The sequence below is a fragment of the Mytilus edulis genome, chromosome 1 (assembly GCF_963676685.1).
Source record: "Mytilus edulis chromosome 1, xbMytEdul2.2, whole genome shotgun sequence".
In the NCBI taxonomy this organism is placed as follows: domain Eukaryota; kingdom Metazoa; phylum Mollusca; class Bivalvia; order Mytilida; family Mytilidae; genus Mytilus; species Mytilus edulis.
In genome coordinates this window covers 49160603-49176489 of record NC_092344.1, presented here as the reverse complement: position 1 = coordinate 49176489, position 15887 = coordinate 49160603, and the positions used below count along the sequence as shown (strand labels likewise).

The following is a 15887-nucleotide window of genomic DNA, read 5'->3' as shown; positions in this document are numbered from 1 at the left end:
CAAACATGTGCTGAGGGTGTTGACAGGAATGCTTTCTTCAAAGTCGACCATCTTTTTGCATTCAGCCGTTTCTTAACATATAATGCTTCCGCGGATACCATCTATTTATAGAGGCATTCTTACACTAGTTGGAATAACTTTATTACTATTCATGCTTTTAATGCAAGGGAACAGACCAGATACTGTTAGTTTACGACGTTTGGAAATTCAGAATGCGGTTGTGGGTTCTGCTAAAATCCGGGAAGAGTTTGGAATGGAAAAGTCTACTGCAAATACAAGAACAACACTCAGAACAATAAAAGAGACTGTACGATATCAACCTATAGATACTCGGAATATAGTAAACCCTCATAATTTTTCGTACTTGAAAAACCCTGTTAACATTTGCAGTGAAAAGGATATATACATGATAACATACATTCATACATCACCAAAGAATTTCCATAAGCGCCAAACCATAAGAAGCACGTGGGGAGACAAACGTCTGCTCGAGCAATACAAAACGAAAATCGTGTTTGTGATGGGGAGAGTGGAGGATACAAAAGTAATGAACAAATTAGACTTAGAAAATGCTCATTATGGAGACATAGTACAAGAAGATTTCTTAGATTCATACAAAAATTTAACTTATAAAGGCATCGCAGCTTTGAAATGGATATCAAACTATTGCAATAATACCGTGTTCACTTTGAAAACAGACGATGATATTCTAGTCAATATATTTAAGCTTGTGAAACATTTAAAAGAAATTGTAGAATTTCAGTTAGGTCACAAGAATCTAATTTTGTGCAATCAATGGTTACGTATGGCAGTATTAAGAGACAAAAATAGTAAATGGTATATTCCGAAAGAAGACTTTACACCGGACTATTTCCCGCCATATTGTTCCGGCTCGGCATTTGTGCTGAGCACTGATATGACTAGTCGGATGTACAATGCTTCTTTATATGAAAAGTTTTTCTGGGTTGATGATTACTACATCACGGGTATGTTACCTAGCCATATAAAAGTGAAACAGAAACGATTAAACGAAGCTTATATACTCAATGGTAGGGTAGTTTATGACAAGTTAGTGAATGATACGAAGAATCAATTGATGTTTTTTCATGTGCCTAAACTTAATACAATTTTTTCAATGTGGAGATTAATCAAACAGAGACTTAAAATGCATATTCAAGAGGAATTCACGTGGTCACCTGTCGTTTCTCCTAGTACAGTTGTGTAATAAGTGTATTTAGAATTCTCATTAAATTATGTTAATGAGTAATTTCAAACCACCTCTCATTACGATTAGGAAGAGTCAATTTATACTTTATTCACTTTCTGTTTCAAGCAAATTATGATATTTTCTAACAAAATGTGTAGATACATGTATATGCCTTAACATATGTTAAATTGAAACTTGCCTCAACCAATTTTATTCAAAACCTTCATGAAATCCAGAACGTATTTTTTTTATTTCTTTATTGCATTTCTTATTTACATTGTTTACATTTTACTGTTCTGCACATACATGTATGTTGAATTCATATCATTACTCTGTTCTAAATTATCATTTCAAATACACATAAATGTACGGGTATGTATGTCAACTGTGCCAATACTGATCAATACTGTTTGAAGTATACATCAATTTTAGATACATAAGAGTTATTTACAAGGAAATAAAAATAATATTATAAATATAATTTATTCAAATTTAACAGTCGGATGCAACATAAATATGGCTTTAATAAAATCGCACCTTAATTTCACGATTCAACACTTTATAAATGTTAGTAGTAATACTATAAATATTAGTCCCAGATCAATGTTAGCGAATTGTGATGCAACCAAGTAAAACCAAAGATTTTATTCGTAGTTTTATGTGTTATATACTTTTTGAATGGTTAAACTCTTTGATGCAAAACAAATAAATAGCAGGCTTTGAAAATATATAAATGCATGTTAGGTGCTACCATGGAACCAAATTGGATAACATGTGAAAAATAAAATGGCCGTGCAAGTTCGATTGTTTTAAAAATACATTTTTGGTGAATATAAAATTAAATCGGTTACAGGTTGGGTTGGCCTTTAAAAAAATCCTGTCATTGTTGTTGTATATATATCAAGATAAAACATATTTAGTGTAGAGTGTTTATGATCTCAAATCCAAGATACTCCTTTATTTTTAATTTTTGGATAGAAATGATAAAAGTAAAATGATAGAAATTATCAAGTAAAAATGTATCATGGTCTGAATAAAGTACGATTCCAACGAAAATTATAGCTGGTCGACTCCTCCTTTATTTCTTGAACAACTGAAATTCTTGGCACGATCCTTTCGATTTGTGTTTTTCCAATTCAATTTTCTATTCGAATAATCAACCAAAGCAAAAATCGGTTCTATTTTGTACATTTACTTTCTTGTCAATATTCAAAATAATTAAATTTCTCAGAAGTAAAATCTGATTTACAGTAGTGTCAAGTATGATAAACTGAACCGTTTTATTTAATTTGCTTCCATGTAAAAGTTTTCTAATCATCGTGTGAAGGATAGAAAGTCTCTCATTTATACTACCTCCTTAGTCTAAATATAGCAAAACTACCTTTTGAAAGTGTTTTATAATGGGAAATAAAACTTCTTTAACAAGATTTACATATTCATATGCATTTGGGAGTCATAAACTAACTTTTAAACGAAACATTTATTAGTCTTTTGAAATAGATTATATTATTTAATGACTGTATTGAGAAATGTTAAGTTAAACGAGAAGGTGTATAAACCGTAATTATGACGGTGCATTCCAGTAAGTGGCTTGTGACGTTGACTCAGCAACTGGGATTACAGATCATTACAGGCTTGAAACATGTATTTTACAGGTTCAAAATATGGGACGTGGGTTTTATTTTTTCTATTTGAGGGAATGCTTTTTTTTATATCATGGGAATGATAAGCATTAGCCTTTCAAAAAGGGCTAGTCGACTCTTAGCTGATGAAAATGGAAAGTGCTCTCGCTTTGTAGATTAATTCATTTACTAGAATAGCCACGTGCATCAATCAACAAATTTTACCACACACGTTATGAAGTAGTATATATCGTTTAACGTTGTTGTTTACGAAACTCCAAAAGATTCGACTATTTATAGATCAAAGTTACCTGTGTACCAATATCATGAATATGCATGATTAATGACCAGGCAAAATCTAATTGCTAAAATAGAGAGGACAAATCCGATACTCTACGGGATTGAAGGACATTTACTAGGTTTGGATTGTCCTAACCAATCAATAAACTTTGATTATTCACGTCTCGTAATATCTTCCAATCAGGTAGCAAGAAAAATTCACGCACTGACTGTCCAACGTTCAATTCTTAATATATCGACTCCTAGGAGTCGATAATTAAAGGGAAAGATTTTTTTTAATATCATGGGAATGATTAAAGGTAATGATTTTTTTTTTTAATATCATGAAAAAAACCCCAACAATGAACACTAACAATTAGAAGAGTGCACAGTTTTACATTTAAAGATATAAACAATAAATGATAAATAAAAAAAAAATCCGATTTTCTACAAAAATAGATAAAAACGAATGCTGAACACATAGACATATATATATATAAAATACCCATTTGAACAATGAAGAGCCGTGGTGTAGTGGTTAGTGCATCGGACTACTAACACAAAGGTTCCTGGTTCGATTCCCGATTGGGATGAAAATTTCAGGAACTCAATTTTCGGCTCTCCCTCGACACCATCTGCGAGTATGGTCTTGAGGAAACGATGATAGTCCGTCGTAAGGGGACGATAAATGGCTGCCCGTGTTAAGAAAGAGCCATATCTCTTGCACGTTAAAGACACCCTTTTAGATTTCGAAAAAGAGTAGGCTAATGCCGCTACAAGGCAGCACTCGCACCCGCAAAGTGGAAAGGGATAAATATAAGTTGCAAAACTATAAATAAATATGTTTAAACTAAATGAAACATATACATAAAGAAACTTATTACTTTAGTTGTAGTGTGCCATTATTTAACAATTCTTGCAAGAATGATAATGCATTGAAATTATATCACTTGGTCAAAATAAAGAATACTTGTGTTAAGGGTTTCCAAACATGCCTTCTTTTTTATGAGGAAACCTTAAATACGCATACTTGTTTAACATTATTTAGATTTTTATATTTACTTTTTTAGCGTTTCGATCATTTTTTACAAAGCGCTGGCTGGTAGACTTCTAGTCATAGGTCGTGAGTCATAGACCATGAAATGCCGCTTCCTTGTGCAATTTTAATTGAATTATGTGTTAATTGTGATAAAAAGTGAATTCCATGTTGTTTTTATTATTATTACTATTCTTAAAATTGTTGTTTTACTAAAAATAAACTTTAAATATCAAATCAGTGTTATTTTTTGTTTTACTTGTATTCTAGAGAAAATATACGAAATACGAAATATTTTATTAAAGAAAGCTCAATTATGAACATTAATAGCATAGATACAACAAAGGATAACATTTAAACAATATATATATATGGTGGTGGATAGAGAGAGCTACATAAACATCTCACTGTTTACAACGAAGGAAACCCACAGCTCACTGGTCAAAGGGTCTTAGTGAATATAATCTATGATTCTCTATGATTCTGTTTCGCAAGTCATCTTATTTAACTTTGATTCACATGAATACCATTGTACATAAAAAAACATATGTACTGACTTATAGAATTTTTCGAATTATTCCCTTTATTTTGATTAATTATGTTTTCTAAACGTCCAGTGAAAAATAGTTCACACATGATAAGCACGAGGACAAATTAATAATTTCTTCAATATGTAGCTTTTGACAAAACCGAGACGAAGAGCGAAAATTTGGACTACCACTGAAAATTGAGGGACAGTTGGACATGGCTCGGTACTTATACATCTCGTCATTGTGTCATTGTGCTATGGTAACTTTTTGTGTTCTCTTCTTTCGTGTTTGCTTAATTGCTTTGTCTACATGCCTTTTTGTTTATCTTTGTAGACGTATTTGCATGCTTGTTTTTATGGTGATTAAGATTATAACACAGTGTTGATTACTGTACCCCTATTTTTGAATTTTTTACCTATTATGTATGTTTGTTTTGTTCACATATCGTTACAATGGAATTTTTGCGAGTCGCGTCACTTTTAGTACAAGTGAGAGGTTTGGCTAGCTATGAAACCAGGTTTAATCAACGGTTTTATACATAAGAAAATGTCTGTACCAGGTAATGCATATGACAGTTGTTATTCATTCGTTTGATGTGTTTGAGCTTTTGATTTTGCCATTCGCGTAGGGACTTATTGTTTAGAATTTTCCTCGGAAATCGGTATTTTTGTTATTTTACTTTTTGGATATGTCACACATTTAGTTTCGCAACCGATGACCCTTCTGACCTTTTTTCTGAGTTGTTAATAGTGTTATTTCACACTAGGAGAGCACGGCACTTTCTCTACAAGACGCACTGGATTAAACGTTGCCATTCCGACCTGACGTGACTGCGTATTTGTACATCCTTCAAATTCAAATGTAAACCCCTCTTCAACAAAGAATTCACTAACGATTTTGAGAAGTCGAGTTGACCACATTTTAATACTACAGTCAATCATTGGGGTCCTTATTTAAGAAACGAGTTAGAGAATACTGCAACAGTGTAAGTGATGTACGACTTCAAATTATTTTTCACATGACCATAACATAATGGAATAAAAGCGTCTAATGTGTTCATTGATGAGGCCGGTTACTTTACACTATCATGGTAAATATTTTATATTACCGCACTATTGTTATCGATTATTGCATATTGATTTTATTGGATATGGTTACTCTAAATTAAACATATTTACAATGAAGATGTTTCAAGATTTTTCGAAAATCCTTCTTCTACTAGTTGCCTTTTGTTAATTTATGTTTATAATTGTCATTTGCCTCTTATTTCTTCTGTTACCCATTTTTACAATGGATTCGGACTTCTTTTGACCTGAGTTTTACTGTGCGTTTTGCTTGTGTTTGTTTATTCCACTTTGGCTAGAGGTATATGAGAGCGTTGAGATCTCAGAAAACATGTTTGAGCCTGTCCCAAGTTAGGAAGCTCCACCCTTCATCAGTCTTGTGTATTTTGTTAATTTTGGTTGACTGTATGTTTCAGATTGTTTGGGGCGTCCTATCACTGAAATAGTATACATTATCGTTTAGGGGCGAGTGGCGCCCACCTTCGGTCTCAGGATTTTCAAGTTGTGTTGTTCAAGTTGTGTTGTAGACCAATCGGCGACCTTGTGCTGTTTTCTGCATTTCATTTTGGGTTGAATTGTTGTCTCTTTGGCACATCCCCGTTGTCCTTATCTATTTTATCCTATAGCTAACAGCACTTTCAACAAATTTCTAGTGTGGAGGAATTTTTCTTGTAATTGTGTTTAACTCTTTGAAAAATATGCAGTTTTAGTTAGATGCCATAAAAAAAACTACAATTCTAATTTGACGTGCTTCTTTCGCTTTATGAATAAACCCATGCTCTAAATCCAATAATTTATTTTTGCACTTGCGTATATTGACTACTGCAGAATAATGAATTTTATCAAATTGGCATGCATTTAATATTTTTCATTAACTTAAAACACTTCCAAACTCTTAAATGATGCACATGTTGTTATGAATTCATTTATTATGACTGTAATGTGTTGCATTCCGAAATTGACACATTTGACCTAGATACGACAACCGTTCATACTAGCTGTTTAAAAACTCCTCCCTCTGAAAAATCACAGTGCCAGACGTTTGTTTCTTTACAAACAAACAAGGAAGGTTCATGAAAGAGCTTACACAATCTCTTTATCCTTATACACATCGGACATAGAAATTACCTTAATTGTCATTATATTCATGTTATTTTATCCCTCACTATCGCTCGGGCGAAAATAATCACGAATATAATGCCTACCCATGTTAAAACTACAATAAAGTATAGCTTTCATCAATTATTTCTTAATTTTAAAATAATAATTTTGGATTTGTATATAATGGATATAACGTGTGGTTATTGCTTCTAATAAACATTGAACATGTACACATTTTAAGGATGCGATTTGATTTGAACAACGGTTTCTAAATGTGTGTGTCATATGTGACAATGTATCATACCCACAACATCGTCTTCTGTCGTCGTTTCATCGACTTCATGCAATTTTTTACGATCACCTCACCCATTTGGTCGACCGATATATGTGTCACAAGATATTAGCACTATGCAGTTGCAGTCTGAAATCTTTAGATCACAGAACAGTTGAGTGATCCATAGATTTACGGATTGTGGGCTATCACCGAACGTGATATTTTGACTGAATGTGGAGTCAATTATGGGTAATGCCTGCAATAAAAGGAGATGCCTTTCCTGACTCAGAAGAATCCATTCTTGCTCCTTTTGGAGATCACTAATTTCATCAGATGTTTTCCTTGATTATGATCGTCTTAGTGTTTTGTAATGATATTTGAACATTGATAAACTACTTCTGCCATTAATTTGTCACCAGACTTCTACTTGTCAAAAGTTAAATCACAAAAATACTGAACTTAGAGGAAGATCAATTGGGAAAGTCCATAATCACATGGCAAAATCAAATAACAAAACGCATCAAAAACGAATGGACAAAAACTGTCATATTCCTGACTTGGTACAGTGCAGCATGCAGAAATCGGTCAAACTTTGACCACATATTTCAAATATTTACACTGTTACACCTTTAAATCACCAAATTCGGTGGCAAGATTCAATCTTATACATTTATGGTTAAAATCTTATTTGTACGAAACAGACCTTGATTTTTTTCTCCTGGAGCAAACAAGTTCAACCGAAAATGTACCTGCACAATTGTCTCTTATCGTGTTTACATATCGTAGGTTATTTGAAAGTGTGGTGTTTAGTTTCACAATGGTCTTAATGATATAAACACTCAGTAAACAATACTATATCTTGCTTGTATCGAAATACCTACACATACATTTAATTTGTTGTGACAATATTATGCGTAGGAATTCCGTTTAATATGAAGCCATGTAGTAAACAACTGCACAGTTTAATAATATTTCGTCACAATATTGTACGAAATTAGAAATCCTTTTTGTCCACAGTGATTTAACTAATGGAGGTAGACGGTGGCTTCTGAAGCAAACAAAAAAGACAAAATGGATCATTTTATTGATTTTACCCTTAAAACTTCTGTCTTCTTCTGTAATTATAAAGAGAAATACTAATTACAGTGACACAAACAGCTGAGCTAGTGATAATTGAAGGGTTTTTTCAATCCTGATTAATTTCAACATGCTGTAATTTAATATCAGTACATTTTTATTCATCGTATACATTTTTCCATTCTCATACCGAACCGAACCAAACTGTTTACTGCAATTGACCTTCAATCATTGAACCTATACAATTATTAGATCAACTTGTTCACGAGAAACAGAACCTGGTCTCATAGGAAAAAATAAAATTACAAAAAGACCGAACCCCAAAGAAAATTCAAAATGGAAAAAACCTTTATCAAATTGCAAAATCAAAAGCTCAAACACCATAAACGAATGGAAATCAACGATATACGAGTTTATTAAGGTGAAATTCTACTGTTACATAAAGGCAACAGTAGTATACCAATGTTCAAAACTCATAAATCGATAGAACTAGAGGCTCTAAAGAGCCTGTGTCGCTCACCTTGGTCTATGTGCATATTAAACAAAGGACACAAATGGATTCATGACAAAATTGTATTTTGGTGATGGTGATGTGTTTGAAGTTCATACTTTACTGAACGATTTTGCTTCTTACAATTATATCTATAATGAACTTTGCCCATTAGTAACAGAGAACTATATTTGGTAAAAATTTACATAAATTTACCAAATTAATGAAAATTGTTAAAAATTGACTATAAAGGGCAATAACTCCTTAAGGGGTCAATTGACCATTTAGGTCATGTTGACTTATTTGTAGATCTTACTTTGCTGAACATTATTGCTGTTTACAGTTTATCGCTATCTATAATAGTATTCAAGATAACCAAAAACGGCAAAATTTCTTTAAAAATTACCAATTGGAGGGCAGCAACCCAACAACCAGTTGTCCAATTCATCTGAAAAATTCAGGGCAGATAGATATTGACTTGATTAACAATTTAACTTCTTGTCAGATTTGCTCTAGATGCTTTGGTTTCATAGTTATAAGCCAAAAACTGCATTTTACCCCTATGTTCTATTTTAAGCCGTGGCGGCCATCTTGGTTGAATGGCCAGGTCATCGGACACATTTTTCAAACTAGATACCCCAAAGATGATTGTGGCCTAGTAGTTTCAGTGGAGATTTTGTAAAAGATTACTTAGATTTATGAAAAATGGTTAAAGATTGACTATAAAGGGCAATAACTCCTAAAGGGGTCAACTGACCATTTTGGTCATGTTGACTTATTTGTAGATCTTACTTTGCTGAACATTATTGCTGTTTACAGTTTATCTCTATCTATAATAATATTCAAGATAATAACCAAAAACAGCAAAATTTCCTCAAAATTACCAATTCAGGGGCAGCAACCCAACAACCGATTGACCGATTCATCTGAAAATTTCAGGGCAGATAGATCTTGACCTGATAAACATTTTTATCCCTGTCAGATTTCCTCAAAATGCTTTGGTTTTTGAGTTATAAGCCAAAAACTGCATTTTACCCCTATGTTCTATTTTTAGCGGTGGCGGCCATCTTGGTTGGTTGACCAGGTCACGCCACACATTTTTTAAACTAGATACCCCAAAGATGATTGTGGCCAAGTTTGGATTAATTTGGCCCAGTAGTTTCAGAGGAGAAGATTTTTGTAAAAGATTAATTTACGAAAAATGGTTAAAAATTGACTATAAAGGGCAATAACTCCTAAACGGGTCAACTGACCATTTTGGTCATGTTGACTTATTTGTAGATCTTACTTTGTTGAACATTATTGCTGTTTACAGTTTATCTCTATCTATAATAATATTCAAGATAATAACCAAAAACAGCAAAATTTCCTCAAAATTACCAATTCAGGGGCAGCAACCCAACAACCGATTGACCGATTCATCTGAAAATTTCAGGGCAGATAGATCTTGACCTGGTAAACATTTTTATCCCATGTCAGATTTCCTCAAAATGCTTTGGTTTTTGAGTTATAAGCCAAAAACTGCATTTTACCCCTTTGTTCTATTTTTAGCCGTGGCGGCCATCTTGGTTGGTTGACCAGGTCACGCCACACATTTTTTAAACTAGATACCCCAAAGATGATTGTGGCCAAGTTTGGTTTGATTTGGCCCAGTAGTTTCAGAGGAGAAGATTTTTGTAAAAGTTAACGACGACGGACGACGACGGACGACGGACGACGACGACGCCGGACGCCGGACGCCAAGTGATGAGAAAAGCTCACTTGGCCCTTCGGGCCAGGTGAGCTAAAAAACAAATCCGGGTCACAAACCGAAACCGAGGGAAACGCACACTCAATTCCGATTAAAAGTGATATTTTGTCCTGTACGTTATATTTATAAGCCGACATGGTCGGACTCACACTGTAGATCAGGAAGTCCTATTGGCAGTGTTTTTTTTTTTATTAAAAAAATACACCTACAGCTTTTTTCAATTACTTCGCCAATTGTTTATAAATGGATTACATAACCACACACTACAAAGGACGCAACATGCGACTAACTGCATTCAATATGTGACCAAATTCATTTCAATAAGGTGTTTGCAATATGACCATTGTGATGTGTACATAGCGTAAATGAAAATAATAGATTTCTATATGCTCACTGATTATATAATTCGAAATTAATTTAAAAAAAAAAACATCATTAAGTTTATAAAAATAATGTCACAAAGTTGAACATGTAAATTGATTAACTTGTCCAGCACACACATGTTGTCGTGAACAGTTGCTTTGAAACATGCCCCAAACAAAACTCATAACCCTTCAAAGATTTATCGAGAGGATTATTTTGCATGCACACACGTCATAGCACTCACGGATGCACATGGGTCTTACTTAAAGAGCGTTAGACATCAGGCGACTGATAAAGAGACGGACTGATTAGTAATTACAGTTTTTTATTTATTTTATTTTATTTTACTTCTCTGTTTTTTTAGTACATACAAAACATCTAACTAACTAAACTCACATACACTAATTTAGGCTTATTTCGGTTTTTACAAAATATTTGGCATATAAATTCACGTACACAATTTGGCATATCAAAATTATCCGCTCTTTACTTGGCTGCTGGTGTACCAGGACAACGTTGCTGCCGTTCACTGCTGTTTGCCTGGTCTAGCTTTCATCCTGTTCCTACTTCTGGTGGCTCCGTGTTTATTATTATTTTATTTTTTACGCATATATTGTTTTTTTTTTTTTTTTTTTTTTTTTTTTTAAAGAATATATATATTATTTTATTATATTTATTTTTATATTCTTTTCGTTTCTTTCTTTATTTAATTTCATCAATTTATTCATTCATTTATTCATTCAAATTTTTGCTCTATTAATTTTTACTAAATTTTATTTTATCATTCTAAAAGAGGGACGAAAGATACCAAAGGGACAGTCAAACTCATAAATCTAAAACAAACTGGCAACGCCATGGATAAAAATGAAAAAGACAAATTATGTCAATTTATATGGTAAATATTAAATTATTTAATGCCCAAAAAGACACAAGCCGGGGCCGACCGTGCAAGGGCTGTATAGCCAGTCAAGGTCGTTAAAACTTCCATTTGTGTAATTACAGTGACACAAACAGCTGAGCTAATAAATGGATAAGGTGTTTTTTTTAGTCCTGATTAATTTTAAGATGGTAAAATTTTATGTCAGTGCTTTTTTTTATTCGTCGTATCCTCATATGCATTTTTCCATTCCATTCAATACCAACCGGACTGTTTACTAAATTTTCTAAGGAAAATTGAGCATATACAATTGTTGATTCAACATTTTCACGAGAAACAAAAACTGGGTTCATAAGAAAAAGTCAAATAACAAAAATACAGAACTCTAAATAAATTTCAAAACGGAAAGACCTTTAATTTATCAAATTGCAAATTCAAAAGCTCAAACACATCAAACGAAAGGAAAACAACTATCATAGGAGGTGTATGTTGAACCTATTGTACTGTTCTGATTAAAAATGATATTTTGTGTACGGGAAAAACTATCATTAAATTTATACTCCGACAAGATGTCACTTCAAATCTCAGTTCAAACGACCTTAAAGTAGATAAGGAAGTCCTGTTGACAGTGTTATTTTTTTTAAAACACACATTAAGATTTTTTTAATTACTTCGCCAATTGTAAATAAATAGATTATTGGCAAGTAAATAAACACACACTACAAAGGACGCAACATGCGACCATCTGCATTCAATATGTGACCAAATTCATTTCAATAAGGTGTTTGCAATATGACCTTTGTTATGTGTACAAAGACTACATGAAAATAAAAGATTTCTATGATTATTTAATTCTAAATTAATTAAAAAAAAAAATAATATTCCAATACTAAAAAAACATTTTTTGAAAGTTGAACACGTTTAAAATTTAATAACTTAGCAAACATGTGTTGTCGTCTGATTATCACAATCGGGCGGACTGAAAAGCTTACAATTTGAAATACCATTAGTATTAATGAAAATGTTTGGTATGGTCTATATAGGTAGTTGCTTTGCAATATGCATCAAACAAAAACTCATAGCTCCTTCAAAGATTTATCGATAGGATCATTTTGCGTCAACACATCATAGCACCTGCGTAGTATATATTTGATTTAAACGTCCGCATTTGGACGAGGAAGCTGCATGTTTGTACATCTCGCACATTTGAACGGTTTGCGCATGGGTCTTTTTAAGCAGGTGACCAACCATTATTACATATTTACCAGTACTAATATTCAAAATTGTTGTTTTCAAAAACAGTACAGCTTTATACATGTAATGTTGCCTTGAGAGTTAAAAAAGTTCCACAAAGGAAACATTGCTCACATGCCTGATAAGATAGGGAAAATATTGATAAATCAAAACAAAATGGAACATTTGAAAAAAGTACATGGTGTATATATATGCTATAGTAATTTAATCATTATAGTTATTTCTTTGATTTTTTTAGACTACTCCGCTATTCTTGAGATCTCAACCCATGGACAAATATAATAATGACGAATGAATAAAGGCAACAGGAGCATGTCGCTGTTTAAAAGTCATAAATCGTTTTAAAGAAACCAAATCAACGGAACAAACTAAAACCAAGCGAAGCACATCAACTTTAATAGGAAAACAATGAAACAACAGAATATAGAAGTGCAAAATAAAAAATAAACAACAATGCAACATATATAGAAACGAACTATTAGGTAACAACTGCGATATTCCTGACTTGGTATAGGTCATTTTAAGAAAAATTGGTGGGTTGAACCTGGTTTTGTAGCTAGCCAAACCTCCGTGCCTAATGACAATGTAAAATATTTCGCTAGAAGGACAACATTGCATGACGGGAATACAGTACAGATAATGCAAGAACACTTAAGAAATAAAGGCAACAGTAGTATACAGCTTCATAAATCGATAGAGAAAAAACAAATCCGAGTTACAAACTAAAATTGAAGGAAACGCATCAAATATAAGAGAACTACGGCTCAACAGAAACACATCATTAAAATGTAAGAAACACAGAAACGAACTATAATATAAGAATGGCCATTTTCCTGACTTGGTACAGAGCATTTTAAGATAAAAATGGTGGGTTGAATCTGGTTTTGTGGCATGCCAAACCTCCCCCTTTAATGGCAATGTTAATCAATATAACATTAAAATGACAACATTACATGAGAGGACTACAATACAAATAAATGGGAGAAAATAAATGACAGAGAAACAAACGATTAATAGCCGAGAAAAGGTACCTGTTAAAAAATTTAACACGTCGGACGCGCAACTCGTTAACACAAGACCAACAAGCGACGACCAGATAAAGACAGAGAAATTATAAATAAATAATATAGTAGTGAATTTCGACATGTTAGCCACAGAATGACAACAAATAACTAAAAATAGTTCAGGACAGTTCTTAAAAACCGCTTCATACTAGACTTACGAGCTGTGTGTCTGTGGCACGAATGGATCAACGCCTCGAAAAGTAACGTCACAGCTAGGTGAATATATCTGATGACAATATATATGAATACCATCCGTTACTGTGGAAAGATTTTTGTATGAACTTAACAAAGATCAATGTTTCGTTTGACATCTTGATGACCACTGTATATAATGTTATTTATAAAATTTGTGGACACTGATCAGTGTGGATATATTATATGTTATTCAGGTCTCAGACAGGGTATATACTGTGACATTCCCGGCTTAGAGTTTATATCCCCTGAGCCGAAGGCGAAGGGGATATAAGCCCTAAGCCGGGAATGTCACAGTATATACCCTTTCTGAGACCTGAATTACACATATATTACGGATTACCCCTGACTTAATGTTATTTTCCAGTGCAGGTATTTGTTGACAACACATATATATTGAAAAACCCAACCTGATATGTTCGGCATACGTGAAGGATTTTCTAATTTGCTGTGAACATAATTTTATCGTGTATGTAATAATTTATAATAACACTTTTAACATTAAATTTAAGTATTAAAAGTGTAAAATGCGTGATTTTGTATCAAAAATGTATTATTGACTGAAGCACGTCATTATTTTCCCTCTGTGAGCCTCTGACAGTCTGATAGCTTTTGACTACGTCACATAGTAACCGGTGTTATGATGACGTTTTTGAGGTTCCAATTGGGGATAAAAACGTCGTATATACCCCGGCAGTTTCCTGAATATATACTGACATCTATGTGTTGTTATCCAATCACAAACCTCGACACATTTGTAATCCGTAATATATTATCATATTTGACGATGGGTTTTTTTTAGAGAGTTTATTTGATATTGGATATTTGTGTTGTTAAAGTTTGGGTATCCAATATAAAAAATTAAGATTTTCATCATCTATTTCAAAGTTCACAAAGAGAAGAACAGATATGTAATTTTCTCATTTAGGACACCAGGCTTATATAAGTTAGTGCACAAAACTTGCGGTCGAATCAAAATCGTTGGAAAACCAAATCAATCACAAAGGAAGAATATATGACATCCGAAAATCAATTACCGTATATCAGTTCTCTTTGATATTTGATAATTAATTCTAATATGACGTGCTTCTTTCGTTTTGTAAACAACACTGTGTGAAAAATCTCGATATATCTACACTTAGCGCAGACTCAGAAATATACATAATAATGGATGTTACAATATACCTCCCACGTAAATCCACATGTATTTGAACCTACTTTGCAAACGCTTTGCCAATTTTATTGTATAAGAAATTGTGATAAAACAAAAGACAAAAGAACTTTTATTCTTATTCGGATGCATAATAAAAAGAATGAATATATTGTTAACTAGTTTTTTTTATTTCCTAGATATAGTAACACAGCTATATTTTGTGTAATGTCAATTTCATCATGGAACACTTTCTCTACAATCAGGGGTTCATTAAGGTATGAAAATAAGCTTGATATTTATGTTACGAATTTAAAAGCTATCAATATACTAATTTAAGTTGCAGTATAAAAGCAATATTTAGTCAATGTCACAAAAATATAAACTTTTTTGTAACCATCGAAGTTCGTATAATATTGTATTAAAATGGAATTCTGAGGTAGGTTTTGTTTTGATTTCTATTCTATTGCATTTGATTTCAGCGAGTCAACATGGCAGCTCCTTCGTTACGAAATGTCAATGTTGGTTTTGACGGTAGTGAACGAGAAAACATGTAA

General features: G+C 32.8%; 1 protein-coding gene across 1 annotated transcript; it reads left to right on the top strand.

Moving 5' to 3' along the window:
* Positions 1-4381, top strand: LOC139484368 (beta-1,3-galactosyltransferase 1-like; the record flags this gene model as incomplete). Its single annotated transcript, XM_071268108.1, is given in 1 exon segment — positions 1-4381. A coding segment is annotated over 1 exon segment (1143 nt). The 3' UTR covers positions 1226-4381.
* Positions 4382-15887: the final 11506 nt, after the last annotated feature.